Source organism: Plectropomus leopardus, chromosome 1 (assembly GCF_008729295.1).
Source record: "Plectropomus leopardus isolate mb chromosome 1, YSFRI_Pleo_2.0, whole genome shotgun sequence".
Lineage (NCBI taxonomy): Eukaryota > Metazoa > Chordata > Actinopteri > Perciformes > Serranidae > Plectropomus > Plectropomus leopardus.
This window is the reverse complement of record NC_056463.1, coordinates 8,688,591-8,704,610: the sequence shown is the minus strand read 5'-3', so window position 1 is coordinate 8,704,610 and position 16,020 is coordinate 8,688,591. Positions and strand designations below refer to the sequence as shown.

Genomic DNA, 16,020 nt, shown 5'->3' with positions numbered 1-16,020 from the left:
TAACCTAGTTTTCTGGTGGCTAATAAATTTCCACTGCAGCTTTAAAACGCCATAAACATTAATGAGGTGACCTCATGGAGTTCAGTTGAGTATGGAGCCAAAAACACTCGTAGCCCACGGAGAGCTCCAAATACTGTAAGCTTAGTGGAAGTGAGTTAAAGGTGTAAATGATCTCCTCCAGACCACATTATTCTTTGGTTTGTGCTGGTGCAGCTAATGGCACACTTGATTCCATCCTGTGGCTTCGCCAGGCATCTCAGCAAAAACTCTGAAGTCATTTTGTCGAAAACCAACTGGAATTGTTGACAGCATTGGCACTTACGTAGAGAACCTAAATCCTCTGAAACCTTCCCAAAGAGTACTAATTTTAACCTGTTTTAGGGCTTTTAGATTTGACAGATTAATCCAGTTGGTTGACACTGACAGATGGTTTAATATTCTCCTCACAGGTTCTCGGCTACTACAACCGAAGAGGAATCAACCCCGAGGCCTTCCTCAATGAAATCAAGTACATCGCCAGTGACCCAGACGACAAACACTTCTTTAACGTGACAGACGAGTCGGCGCTGAAGGATATTGTGGACGCACTTGGAGAGCGCATCTTCAGTTTGGAAGGTTTTGCACAGAACTCAGTTGAACTGCATTACATTCGTCTACAGCAACACATAAAAAAGTAGAAGAAGTTAAAAGAAGAATCACATTGCCCTTAAACAGGACCTATGATGCTAATTCTGTAGGTTCATACTTGATTTTATTTATTTAGCACATACGTGTAACAATGTTATGCATTTTAAGAAAAGGAGACATGCAGGGGAAACCTAGAAGAAAAGGTAATTAGTAAATTACTCAGTAAAAAATAATTGTAATAATATATTTGATCAAGAAGTTATTTATCAAGCTAAAATGCCAAACATGGGCTGGTTCCAGTGGTTCTAGACTAAACACTTAATGTGATGAATAAAATATTCAGTCATGAAAATAATCATAAAGTGCAGGGGTATTGTTAAATTAAGCCTGTCTCTGATATCTGAAAAGTCCACATCAAGACTCCAATACCTTGGTTCTTCTCAGGTTTTAATTGTGGTTGGCAGCTTAAATTTCTTTGCTGCTGCAGCAAACTGTAAAAGACTGATTTGTTTACACAGGAACCAGTAAGAACGGGACGGCGTTTGGCCTCCAGATGTCTCAGGCTGGATTTTCCGCACACAACGTGGAGGTGAGTCTGACTTCTGCTGCCGCGTTGCCTCATATCATCTGTCAACATATGGAACAACACACATTGTCTCAATTTCTGGCGCATCATAACTCCTCCCCAAAACCTGCCATTTATCACTTTCCAGTCCCCCCCTGAGGGGCCTGCTGTGTGGCCCCAGAGGTTTAGGTCATCCTGATTTAGGAGCCCCTGACAGAAGAGACAGGCCTTTTTCCACTTCAAGCATGCAGTGATGGGTAATAAGACACCGTTTGTTCCCCGGGGAAACATACTAGTGAGAGGCTGAGACGAGATTGAGACAGTGCTGCTGCAGAATAGTTTATTTTTCCTTTAACTTCACCTTTTGATTGTATCTGGGAGGAAATGGTTGCAGGTGTGCCGGTTTTTTGGGTGACACAGCTGGAAGAGGGAGATAAGTCACATCTCCTCTCCTCTACCTGCTGTGCACACCAATTCATTGATATTAATCCCACTCTTTCTGGCTCTGCTTTGATTTTCCAGTTCCCATCACAGTGTGATTTGTCAGGAGAGGAATAAATATATCCCATTTATGATGAAAAATAAATATATAGCAGAATTTGCAGCTGGGTGGCAGGAATGGCTGGAAATTTTATCCACAAGGCCAGATTCCAGAGATGCTCAACAGCACCAACCTGAGTGTTGAGAGTAGGATAACTTATTGGAAAGAATGTCAGAGCTTTAAAGGAGGAAAACAGTCCTGAAGGACCAGATGGTTTTCCTGAATGTGACACGTGCCAACTCTGAAGGCTGCTTATGTCATATACCAGTGATACTCAACACACGGCCCGCTGGCCAAATCTGGCCCTCGATAGGGTGCCAGGTGGTCCCCAACCATTTTCTAATTCACAATAAAAATAAACGTATTCACACTGGGAACTGTTTTTGTTCTTTTAGTATACATATGATGCCTCATTGAATGAAACAGCATCAAAATATAACATGTTTTTATTGTTTTTTTTAATGCCAGTGGATCCCCCTGCATTCCACTGACAGAAATCCTAACTTAGCCTCTAACGTCCTAAAATCCTAGAAATGGCCTTAAATCCTAGAAATGTCCTAAAAGCGTAGAAATGTCCTAAAAATCCTATAAACATCCTGAAATATGAGAAATGTCCTAAAATCCTAGAAACCTCCTAAAATTCTAAAAAAAAAAGTCCCTGGCCTCCTGTCATTTGCAAAAGTGTGGCCCAAGCAAAGCAAGTTGTGTTTTCCTGGCTTATACTATCCATATAGACATTTCATGCATCTGCATAAATAGCAGTTTCTCTGTTTGTTTTGTTAACTAACTAAACAATAACCTTAAAGCTTTCCTGCAGTTTAGTTTATATTTACAAAACTGATTCCTGCATGTACCACAATGCAGAATATATATCAGTTGTTTGTAGACTTGGTATAAAGTGTATATATCCTCTCTGTACTTTTGTATATTTATCTAGAACCACAACTCTGGCCCCCTCCGTCATGGCCATCTTTGCAACTGCAGTCAAAATAGGTCACTGGTTTATAAGGTTGAACTGTTTTGGGGTTTCATTCATTTGCCATGGAGACCATTTTGACCAAAACAGATGACCACATTGGCGTAAAGCCGCTGTCAGACTCAGTGACGTAGTGCGAGCGCGGTGAGCACACAATTCCATCTTTCAGGAAGGAATCGTGAACCTTCCAGCGAACACTCAAACGCTGGAAACTGTGTTGTCGGCATATTGTGTACGGCAAGAAACAGAGCTGAGCTCATTAAGCAGAGCAACCCTGTAATTACAGTGTCAGTGATACAAAGTATGGTGAACCATGGAAGATAGAAAATCCTCTAGCCCTCCTTGTGTCTGCAGCTAATTGCACTTGCTGGTTTGTTTCCTTTGTTGCATGACGATTTAAAACACACTGATCAAGATTCAGAAGTGATGTGATAATGGACTTGAACACTGTGGTTTGTGAATGTGTGAAAATGTTCCACTGTAGCTGTTGTGACTGTTGATGAAGTAGCTGTCATGAATTTAGTTCCACCAGTAGCTTTTTTTTAAACTTCCCAGAGAGAAGAAGGCTTAAATACAGGATGGATAAGCAGACTTAAAGTTTGTCTTGTTGCTTTGTTGCAAACTCTGCTTATGGATAAGCTCCAACTTGCCATAACAGAAGATTTGTGGTCAGATTCCTGTGAGTGTGGCTATGAAATACGTAAATCAATGTGGACAATAATAGCCAAAGTAAGAGAATAAACAACAAAATGGGCCCTGGATGATGAACTTGTATATGTGGAACTCTGTCTCTTAGAAACTGTGTTTTTATGTTACCTTATGTATCCTTAATTATGTTGTTACGCAGCATAATGGCTGCCTTGATATGTTATGAAACATTTCTTTTCAGGACACGAAACACTTTATCTATGGCTACTTAGGCTTTTTAAGGATGAAGTTGGGGAGGATGGTGGTTGTGCAAAGTGCAGAATCTTGACACCAGACCTTCAAGTTCTGACATATATGAAACTTGGGGTTTGGGAGGCCTTTGCCAGAAACTTTTGAGTGTCAAACACATAATTTCTTGCATTCTGGTGAATTCTTATGCACCAATTTATGCCTTTTCTGCATCAGTTCATGGTGTACATTTTTGTTAAAAAACGTCCTCAGGAACTTTAATGTTTTTTATTAGGTTGAACAAATGCACTTGTTCTATGTACAGTATTTAGGGGGATGTGTTCCCTGCATATCCTATGGATGGAAGCTCTTCTCTGTAGTCTTGTTAATTCATACGGGGGACAATGAGATGACGGGACGCTTACAAAAAGATCAGTTCATTCATTCACCTTAGAGTAATACTTCACCCGTTAAATGACCATGTGTAAATCAGTTAGTCATGCTGTGTTACCTAGAATTCATGAAGAATACTTTGAACATGTTGATTTATTGATTGACTGGGGCCACATTTGCAAACAGGAAAACTATAATAAAACATTGGTTAACAAAATTATCACACAACTCCTGCAGTATAATGATAATAGTATATAAGATATCTTTTTTCCAGCTGTGGGCTCAGTACTTCAAAAACAAATGCATTTTGCAAAATCTTTACTAATTGTACTTTACTAATGAACTGAAAGTAACATTATTACCCCTTTTCCACCAAAATGAAGGCATGCATTTAAAAAAAAAAAAAAAAAAACATAAACACTGTTAAACCCGCAACAAATAAGCTATAAACTGCTTTCCCATTATCAGTAGAGCAGGGCTGTCTACACTGCTCTGCAGCAGGTGGGTGTGTGAGTGTGTGAGTGAGTGAGTGGGTGAGTGTGTGGGTGAGTGTGTGAGTGAGTGCGTGCGTGCGTGCGTAACTTGTTTTGGTGTGTCACATTTGACATCACGGACAGGTCGGAGAACAGGTCAACTGTAAAAGCAACATTGACAGAGATCTGTGAAGATGCTGGCTATTTCTTTGTAATGTATCTCTTACTAATTTAGTCTCTTTTTTCAAACTCAGTGCAAACTACATTTGGATTGATGTTTTAGCGCTGCTAAGGGGAAAATGGACAGTAATTTGTGTCTGTGCCTCATTGCATCTCACCAGTTAAGGGGCGAAAGTTAGTGTGTTCACAGTGTGTTCAGAGTGTTGTGTTTTATTTATGCTGAGAGATACGTGACAGCTGCAAAGTCATTCGACCTGGGTGTGAATGCAGATAATGATCTTTTCTGTTATCATTAAAAAGCCAGATGTTAGCGGGTTTTTGTGCATTGGAAAAGAGGCTTTATCAGAGCCAGACTCCTAGACTAAGTTTTAAGAAAAGTACTAAGCATATTGTGTGAGAGTTTTTGGACTGATGTTTTGATAAAGTTTTGCAGTTTTTAAATGTCAGCCCCAATCGATCAATAAATCAGTATGTTCAGTGTTTTCCGTGGAAGCATGCAAGAGAGTTTTCTTTATAAATTCAAGGTAACGCAGCATGACTAAATGATTTACAAATGGTCATTTTGTGGGAGAAGTATTCCTTTAAGATGGGTCATTGGTTTTCTTTATACCTCAACATGTTCTTGTTGTAGCAACGTCCGCATGAAAGCGATCGGATGCACTGTGGGAGGGAGAGGAACGGATACATTTAATTAGATTTCCTTCATATTCTTTCAAACTAATCCAAAAGTATTGCGAGGACCTCCCTAGTGTTCCCAAGATTACGTTTCACCACAAGTGGAGTTACACCATCATTAATCTGACTGAAGCTAAGGTGAGCCAAACACACAGGCTGCGCTCCAAAGTGGTGGTCAAACTTTAAGTTCCATGTCATCATCATATACAGTAATTACTATGTTGTATGCATGTAAGGCACAGGGAGAACAATGAGATCATTCTCTATAACGCTGCTGTTGGAAGTATAAAAATTAACTACACCATACCTCCCCTACAGGACGGGATTCTGGTGGGTGCAGTCGGGGCTTATGATTGGAACGGAGCAGTGCTGAAAGAAACACGACAGGGAAAAGTGGTTCCTCCAAAGTCTTCGTATACTCAGGAGTTCCCTGAAGAGCTTAAAAACCACGGTGCCTACTTGGGTGAGTAACACCTTAGAAATTCTTTTAATGGAGCAGAAAACTCTGGACTGGATTCTGATGAATGTCTTTAATGGGAGAAGAAATGCACAAAAAAGTACAGTGTTATTTTAATAATTAAGGCTGTGCTTGAACACCGTTTATGGCATTTTCTCCCACGACCACCAGACTTTTAATTTTTCTCTACATCCTCTTGTCCCGGTAGAAAACCTGTGGTTTAACACTAACTATCCGGGCTGCAACCCATCTCCATAAAGTGTACCCATTGCTCCAGTGCTTCCCATCATATCCAACCCCATCTCACTCCACCACCACAGACCTCTGCTTTTACCATCAGCGGTTTGTCTCTGAGTTGATCCACCAGGCTGCCAATGGACGCCATTCTAGACTCAATAGTAATATGAGGTGGAAGCATAATTTTGGACAGGCAGGGAGAAAGTTAAAGCTGGGGGAAAAAAGAAGGGGGTACGAAGATGAGAGATGAAGGTGGAAAAGTATACGGGGTGTAAGTGGAATTTTTAGTGGGAAAAGACGAAATAGAATAAGAAATCTGAGAAACCTGAGAAACCAGAACATCCAGTTCTGTGTAACTGAATTCAGTGTTAACCCCTCAAATTGCAAAGTTTTACTATTTTTCCTTGAGTCATGCAGATCACCACCATGAAACTCAACCTAAAGGTCAGACCAATCACTGTTAGCACATTCAAACAGTGGAACAAAGCATATTGCCTCTGATCGTTATTATAATTTGGCTATCAAGCTATCAGTTTTTGTAACTCTTTGAAACCTGGATCGACATCAGTATTCAAACACCTTTCACAAGCTATTTAACCCTTTGAAACTTATGCAAATTGGTTTGATTTCTTCCAAAGGAAAATGAGGGAAAAGGCAATGACCAATTTGGCAAGAAACTTACGAAAAAATATAAAACAAATTCATAAAAAAGGTGACAACAAATGACCTGAAATATTTTTTTAAGCGGGGGAAATGTCCAAAAAACCTATACTTATAATCATTTGAATTATGAATTTAAGTTCATGTTACAGATAAAAATGTACATGCAATATATACATTTTTTTTTAATTTTAAGCACTTTCTTGCCTCATTTTGGGTTAATTTACAGAACCATAATTAATAGAATAAAAAGGTTATTACTAACACCACAACTTATATCCTACATGGGTTTCTTTGGTCTCTAAGTCTACTAACTTAAGAGGATTGCTTTCTGTTAATAGAGGCAAAGTTAATGTGTGTGTATTTACATTACCAGGTTATACTGTGACATCTGTGGTGTCAGCCAGAAACGGTCGTCTACTCGTAGCAGGAGCTCCACGATTTAACCACACCGGAAAAGTGATCATCTTCACTCTGAAGAACTCGGGCAACCTCACCATCCTGCACTCCCTCAAAGGCCAGCAGGTACTGTGGCATCCAGCACGTTTATCAGAGCTGCAGGCCAGCTGATGTAGCCCTCATGCTTGCTTTGGAAAAATGCTGCAGTGCAACAAAGAATGTCATAAAACATCGTTATAAAACACTGATGAAGAGCAGTCCAGTTATATAGGAACATGAGGGTCTTTAAAGTTTGTGTTTGTATAGATGTATGTGTTTATAGAGTAACATCACTACATTTTATGGAAAAATGGTGCAGTCTGCATGTTATTTTTTGGCCCCTTAGCAAAATGCATTGCTGTCTTCCAGAGTGTAGTTTTTGATAACGACGAGAGAGGGGCAAAATCCGACCTTTCTGTATTCTATATCCAGTGTCTTTAAATTGAGAAGTATGTAATTCATAAAAAGTTGATGAACTCACAATATGTCATAAAAGGTAAATTAAGGCTGGTTAAACAACATTTAAAGCAGCATTTATTTATTTAAAAAATATGCACTTTTTTCCTTTTCAAGTTCATCTTCAAAAACCAAATAAATGTGACACCATGCTAGCAGCAACAATCACCTATAGGTAGATAACTGGCAATAGATTTCACTTGCAGAGATATGTGAAATCAGCAGACTTGTTCATCTCTATTGTCATTTTCAGCCATAACTGTAACGTTTAAAGATATGTAGCTTGGCACGGTGGTCCAAACCATCTGTTGTTTCTGCCTTTCTTATTTTAATGAACTGTGTAGCTTTGCTAGATTATCCAAATCTACCAGAACAGAAGTTAAGCAATGTACTGGCGTGGACGGGGGCCACAGCAAAACATATTTTGGCCTACTAAAAAGACCCAGCTAAAAAACACAGCACATAGGCAAAGGAAGTGTCGGTGCCTGATCTGTCCAAAAACTCTTAGCAGAGACGAGAGCATACATGACAAGTGAAAAGGATGATCTGTGTGAAAAGATGCAAACTTCTTTGTGTTTTGCAATTAAACTTGCAGAAAATACACTTATTGATGACTACAGTATCTGATTTGATGCTGACCTTGAGCATCAACAGTCGTGTTTTTTTATTTAGTTCAGTTTATTTGTACACAATTAAAAACTGTATAAAATCCAATTAAATAAAATAAACAAAAACAAAAAGAAGAGCAAGAGGTCAAGAAGAAGAAGAAGACATTTTTCATGTTGCTGCTTCATCTGTTCACAGCTCTGTCATATACAGTACGTCATGAGACTGCTTCCAGAAGACATCAAAACTTGTTTTAAAAAGTCTTAAAAGTCCAGTGTGTAGCATTTAGCAGCATCTATTGGCAGAAATTATCTATAATATTCATGACTACGTTTTCGGTAGTTTGTAGTCACCTGAAAATAAGAATCATGTTTTTGAAACCTTAAAAAAAGCGTCCATCATGTTCTACTGCAGTCCAGATTGGACAAATCAAACACTGGCTCTAGATAGCACTATTCGTTTTTTGCGTCGGCCACTGTAGTTCCCCTACACTCTTGAGAGACACGTATTTTGCAAGCACACACAAATGAATTTGAGTTTTTAAGAAAACAAAGACAAACATCCTCAAGTGGCATTGCTTCATGATCTTGCATAATGTACACAACAACCAGGATCACAAGTGGCAGTGCAGGAAAACTACTTGAGCCAGATTTGGGGGATAAATCTCCTCTTTCTCTCTATTGTCTGTCTCGTTAACTTTGGAAAATTATTCCAATTCGGGAACAAATAAAATAGGACAAAATGGCCGGAAATATTTTTGTGACATGCTGTATTTTTGAGCAGAAAGTGTAATAGCCAAAGGGATTTTCACTTTGAAATTTGAGCTCAATAAAAATGACTGTGATCCATGACAACAGTCCAAATGTCGTAAACGCAACACACTACAATGATGGTGCAAGTTGTCATGAGGACACTATCCTGTTACTGCTTATGTTTGATTTGTTGCTATAAATTATTGTTGTTGATGTTTTTTATTTGAGTGTACAGCAAATCATCTGTTTATCCACTCTGAGTCACATGAGGTTTAAAAATAATCATCATTTAAATGAGATGGAACTCCGTGTGATAATGACTGCTACACACATCGCTGGCAGCTCTTCACAGGCTGCAGGCCTGAAGTGATCCTGCAGCAGCTTACATTGTACCTTGTCAGCAACAGCTCATCCAGAACAGCAGATGTTTTTTTGCAGAAAACTGTCTTGATCTCAGTATTCTTGAGAAAATAGCTTTTTTATAGGCAGATGTTTCTAATCTAAAAAGCAATAGATGATGTTCCATCCACTTCAGCAACTGATCCAGTCCTCCCCTTTAAACCTCTCACGTTCTGAGCATCTACAAAATCATTAGGACTCTGACCACTCGCTCCGACACAACACAGGCCCCCATTTGCTTGTAATACTTGAGTTTATAAGCAACTCCAGATCATCAATAAATCAGCAAACAACATGTGGTTCAACAAACAGCGGAGAAGCCAAGAATCACTATTATCACATTGTTGAATGATTGCTTTTAACCCATTTGTGCCCAAAGGCTATATATAGTATGATAAAGAACAATCACATAACATTTGTTCTGTTCGGTCTAAAGTTTTAAAATCTGATATGGACATTCTTCCATACACTAAAGTTTATAGATCATAAAAATGTCACACATTTATCCAATGCTCTTTCACACATTAACGACACAATAGGTTGGTTTCCACAGACTTACAAAAAGACATGTATGACAAAATTGACATATATTACCATCGTAATAGTTGCAGTTTTAAACATGTCCTTAATGTTATGAAACTGAGGCTGCTACGCTGTAAAACGTCTTACCTAGGTTTAAAAAAATCATCAGAGTTTGGCCAAAAATAAGCAGTTTTGTTACTATCATGTCACAAATGTCACCTGTCGTGTGTGCTACACATACTAGAGTACTAGGCTGAGTTGTCATTATAAGAAATCAACATTGACTTTAGGCAATGGTCTTCTGGGTTAAAGTCTTGTGCTTTTTTAGCACATCTACCACCTGTCCTGTAGCCATTTTGACGTCACCCATTGGTAAATGGTAAATGTACTGTACTTGTATAGTGCTTTCTAGTCTTCCGTCCACTCAAAGCACTTTCGCGTTACATGTCACATTAACACACTGGTGGATGAGGCTACCATATATGGTGCCACCTTCCACTCAGTGATCATTCATATGCAATAACACTCCAATGACGCAGCATTGGGAGCAATTTGGGGTGCAGTATCTTGCCAACATGTTGACTGGAGGAGCTGGGGATTGAACCACTGACCTTTTGATTAGAGGACCACCCGCTCTAGCTCTGAGCCACAGTCGGTTCGTGGACTCCTTTTATGAAGCCTTGAGTTCAGCATTTTGGCCATCTTCATCGTGTTTTTTTGGCGCCAGAGGGGACCACATTTGAGCGAGAGGCTAGATCTGAGTGAGAAGCTGCAGACAGCCTGCCACATAAGCAGCCCCACTATTAAATATGCTTAACTTTGAGACTAAAAAAAAAAAGTGAAAGGATGAGTTATCAATAAAATGCACGCCCCATACAGTTGTCATTAACAGGGAACAGGGAAACTAAAAAAAAACAAAAAAGCAAACGATAACAACGTAACACTTTATTGATCCCCAAGGGGAGAAATTCAGTGTGTTATAAAAGCTATAGAGACCAAAACCGTTTTATACACCAAACTGTAAACATGTTAATTTCTGTTTTTCAGTTGGGCATTTTAACATGGGTGTCTATGGGGATATATTCCCTTTTGGAGACATGTTGAGTTGCAGTGTTTTGGCACTTCAGCTTCTGTCAGGAGGTTGCTGTTTGCTCACAAAGCTAACGCCAGATTTACTCTTGTTTGGCTTTTCATACCGCTATATTTGTGTTTTTTCGGTACTGTGTCTCATGGATGCCTGCTGCTTACAGTCTGGCTCCTCATCACTATCTTTTCATAGTGCTGAGTGCTGTTGGGGTACACACATATACATTTCTCGGGCACAGAAAATAAGAAAATACAGGCAGAGGGCAGAGTCTCCGCAGAAAATTACATAGCCACTCACTTCTAGTGGATCATAAGTGATGATTGAGAGGGATTTCTTCTGTATGAGTCTGTACATTGTTGTCAGGAAAGTCCTTCATGATATATCTTTCATCGAGCTCAGAGAACACTTCCAATAAAAGAAATCCATTATTTCAGTTGTTGGCACAGATTGATCAAACTGATGAATAATAAAGATATTACAATGACAGGCATGCATATATCTCTTTCAGATCGGCTCCTACTACGGCAGTGAGATTGCACCTGTGGACATTGACGGAGATGGTATAACTGACAACCTCTTGGTGGCAGCACCCATGTTCTTTAGTGGAGGTTTGGAGAAGGGAAAGGTCTACATCTACAGAGTGACCGAGATGGTGAGTATAAACTCTAAAAACTTAAACGCAGAGAGGCAGGACACATACAGGGATTAATCAATTTCTGACACAGAATTGGGTCAGCACCTGTTCAAACTCCAGGCATTCCCACAAATTTCTCCCTCACCAGAAGTGTCTGGTAACATGCGCCAAACCAGACTCTGCTGCATTCCTGCTCCACAGTTTACACACTGACTCGCTGCAGGCAGGCATTTGACACATGACCTTGTCCAGATCAAATGCACGGATCAAATGCTGCCATGCCAGTGTGCGGACTTTATTAGATGTTTAGCATGAACTCAACAGGAAAGTATTTTGCCCCTTTTAAAACTATTTCCAGCAAAAACCATTAGTAGGAGAGAACTTTCTTTAGTAGAAGGAAATTTCCCGCTCCTCCAGGTCTGTCTGGCTTATTGGAATAATAAATGTCTTCAGCTGTTTTGAATCCATTGAACAGGCTTTTAAATATCTGGTGTGGCCCAGACCACATCACAGGTGGCAAAACAAAACACATACAGAAAGAAATCACTCATTTAAAATGGCTGTCGACATCACAACAGTAATTCCACATGTTCAGGGCGATTAATAATCACAGTGTGGTTGATTCAGGTGTTGCTGCGGACGCTGGACAGTGATGTTGTTCTAGGCTAGTTAAGGTTGGGCGCCCTCAAAAATGTGTCCCTGTGGTTACAGTAAATATTACCCATCTACAATCTGATTCTGCAGACTTGACTTAAAAATAGATTTTCATTGGCCCTGTGTATACATGGTGCTACCAACTGTAAGCCATGCAAGCAGCCGAGTTTAAGCTATGGCGATGCTGGTTGGTCGCTCCAGATTTAAAGGGACAATTCACCCCAAAATAAAAAATGCATACATTTCCGCCTACCTGTAGTGCTGTTCATTAATCCAGGTTGTTTTGGTGTGAGTTGCAGAGGGTTGGAGATATCTGCCGTACAGATGCCTGCCTTCTCTCCAGTGAAATAGAACTAGATGGCACTAAGCTTTTGGTGTTCCAAGCGCCAAAATTATTTGAAAACTCAACAGATATGACTCTCAAGTGCAACACAGATAAGAAGATGAAGGCGTATTTTTGATATTGTGTTGAATTGTCCCTTTAAATATCTCAGCTTGCCAGCAACTTGCTATAACAGGTGTGCATTATTGTAGGATCTCTACAGTCATTTGATCGATTGCCATGAGATGTTAAAGCAGCTATAATCAATACAATTGACAATTGATCATCTTATGAGTCCACAGCCTCGTAGAGCAGCTAGCATGGCTGTAAATTATTTTCCTGTTTATGCACCTTCCTGTGTCTCATTCATTTTGACACTTTATGAGTGGGATGTATTGCCTTATCAGAAGAGTATGGGTGGTATAGCTGGAATACAGTCAATTATTGTTAAATTACAGTGGATAAGTACAGATAATCAATGACAAGCTGCTTTTGCACAGAAGGCTCTGACTAAAACTTAAAGGATAATACTCACAAGTCCAAAGTTAAATAAAGTTGTTTAAAGTCTGGCAGCTGGTCAAAAATTAAATTCTATTCACTGTCTAAGAAAAAAGATTCTGCACTTTTTAACTCCTTCCTGAGCCACTGCAGACTGTTCGTGACCCCTCATGGCCTCCTTACAAACCATGTGTTTCAGATTTAAACAGTGCTGAATATATTTCCCCCCATTTCTCCATCAATCTCCCTCTTTGTCACACGTGCACACATCAGGTAGCCGAAAAGTAAAAACTGCCTCCCTAAATCAGCCCCCTTTCCCATTTATTCAACTGAAATAACAAGTGATCTCATGTTTCGTCTGCCGACCCTAAATTATATCATGAGCTGGGATGCCAAGTGGAGCAATGATATGCATGACTACTGATGGACTGAAGTATTTGGCTCCTTTTTGTCTTTTAAAAAAATTCCAGTCGGCTAGTTGCGTTCAAAGACATGGGTATTTTCCATCTGACTTTGCACTCGCTAAGAATAGAACTTCAAATAAATACACTAAAGCTATACAGCGTTCTTTAGTTCTTTTACGACCCAGAAGGTAAAATTCCTCACTTTTTTTGTTGCCAGATGTTTAAGATATTAGAGATCAAAGAGGCAGAATTAAAGGATTATGTGGAAAACACAGAAGCTGATCCAAATTTTATCTTTCGTTTGATTTGAGATATAAAAGATATGTTACTTTTTCCTCTATAAATTCCAACATGATTAGTTGACTAAAGATGGTTTTGAGATAACTGGAACAACAAACTCAGCAAGATGGAGGGCAGAGAGGACAACAAACTCTCTCTTGGTCTTTTTAGAAGACATGTAAATAAATGGATGACAGATCATTTGAAGAACAGTTCATCCCTTTGACTGGAAACTCTGCCACAAGGCTTTAGCCCTTTACACAAGACACACAGTGGGGCTTTCTTTACAGCATGTGTGCTATTTTGAATTACATCCATTTGTCATATGCTTCTGTTTCTAATAAAGCTTTTGTCCTGCACAGCTTTGATCTGTGTATGTACTCATACTATATGAACATGTGAATGCTGTAAAAGGCTTTCTGTATGTTGTTAATGCATGTGCATGTCACGTTTTGTTGGAGGTATCACGAGTTTGCATGCTGAGTGGCATTTTTAAGGCATTCTAGTTGCATGCAAGCGGCAAGCAAACAAAACTTAATTTTTGTTGCATGTTTCATTTCAGGTGGAAGCACAATGTGCTTCTAAGTGTGAGGTAGAAGTTGAAAGCACAAAACAAAGCCAGCAACTAACCATAAGTTATTCAAACCACCAGCACTAACAATTAAAACTCATAATAATTCCGATAAAAAAAATGTAAAAAAAAAAAAAAAGATACAAAGACGTGAGTCGGAACTGGTATAAAATTTGTTAAAATTCAATAAAATAATAATACTAAATCTAGAAGCAGTAGGAGTACCAACATGGATGCTAACCATTATACCACAATAAAAACAAAACTGATGTTAGCCTCCTAAAAAAGTCCCACTTAAAAAAAATCTAAAACAGTTTAAGTGTGCATTATATTGAGAGTATTTTTATGGCTTTACCTTTTCATCAGACCATCTGTTCCTACAGGAAAGCCGCTAACAGCGTCAGTTTCCCATCTATGCTTTCCTGAAAGCCACCAGACTCCTTTTGACTCCTTTTAGCTCACTGAACACAGGAGCTGTTCGTCCACCGCTGCCTCAATCCGTTTGTTAGGTTGTGTAAATGTGCGACTTTGGCAAATCCGAACTAACCCTCCTACACACCAAAGACACACAATAACACAGACAAACTAACTGTTTGAGGCAGTGGTAGACCAGCAGCTCTTGTGTTCAGCAACGTTAAATCACTGTTTTTCTCAATAGATTCTGGCTTTAAGGAAAGTGCTAAAACAGCTTAATTTCCCTGTCGAAAATCATTGATTATTTTTGGTTGGACTCTTTTTTAGGTGTTAAAATGTGTTTTGTTGCTGACTCCGTCCACAGCAGTACTTTGCTCAGCTTCTGTGGTAGTACTCCTGTCACTTCTCCAAACTGGAGGCATGCCAACTGACATCTGTGTCACGAACCTTGGATAAGTACCTCATAAAACCCCACTTCAAAAGATCCAAACTGTCCCTTTAACCCCTGATGGATAACTTAGCATTTTGACATAAGATGCAGTGAGTTACTTGATGTCTGTTATATTGATTTGTTGACATTAACTCAGACAGTGAGGTTAATGTAAGCTCTGAACATGTGAGGTCTTAACTGGTAGCTGCATCAACAAAAGTGGGTGTTCTGTTTTTTTCTGAGACTTCCTGGTGGGAGTAAGTTTGGAGAGGATAAAGCATTTTTTTCTCACAGTGTAGTTGCCTTTTGGACAAAAGAACAGTTTTCCAAAACAGTGGCCAATACCTTAAATATGAAATATATTTTACAGTAGCAATATAAACATTAAGCACAACACTGTAGAGAAACTAACTAATGCTTTGCTGGAAACAGTGCTGCACCGGGGAGTAATGAAAACAAAGAAATACACACCTCAGCCAAATCTGAACCCTATCTGGGAGGCCCAAACAAAAGTAAACTTGGAAGGTTTTTTGCCCAAATGCACCAGTCCGAGAAGCACACTGCTGTTGTCTTTACAGTGGCTTTAACATAGTTCTCATGATGCAGCATCTAATCCAGTAACTCATATACATGGACACAGTGTCTGGGAGCAGATTCAAGCTCTGGAAATACATGAAAGGTTTTTTTTTTCATCTTGTGTTGTGGGTTGAAAATGTTTTTGTTCACTGACCCTGTTTGCTGCAGTTAATTTTTTGGGATGAGCAGCCAGATCTTCAGCTTTGGGACTCCTGCTAAAGCTAATGTCTATATAATACCAATATATATATATAATCAAATTCTTGTGGCAAAGCAAATCCAAACTATCCCTTTAAGGGTAGGGATATTTAAGAAGCG

General features: G+C 39.3%; 1 protein-coding gene across 2 annotated transcripts in view; it reads left to right on the top strand.

The window, feature by feature from the left end:
• Positions 1-16,020, top strand: part of itga11a (integrin, alpha 11a) — a 68,803-nt gene that overhangs the window by 31,106 nt on the left and 21,677 nt on the right. For both annotated transcript variants that reach the window (XM_042491529.1, XM_042491539.1), the window contains exons 9-13: positions 450-615; positions 1,146-1,216; positions 5,625-5,769; positions 7,037-7,185; positions 11,429-11,572. In XM_042491529.1, the coding sequence (XP_042347463.1) occupies positions 450-615; positions 1,146-1,216; positions 5,625-5,769; positions 7,037-7,185; positions 11,429-11,572 (675 nt within the window). The remainder of the gene's footprint in view (positions 1-449; positions 616-1,145; positions 1,217-5,624; positions 5,770-7,036; positions 7,186-11,428; positions 11,573-16,020) is intronic.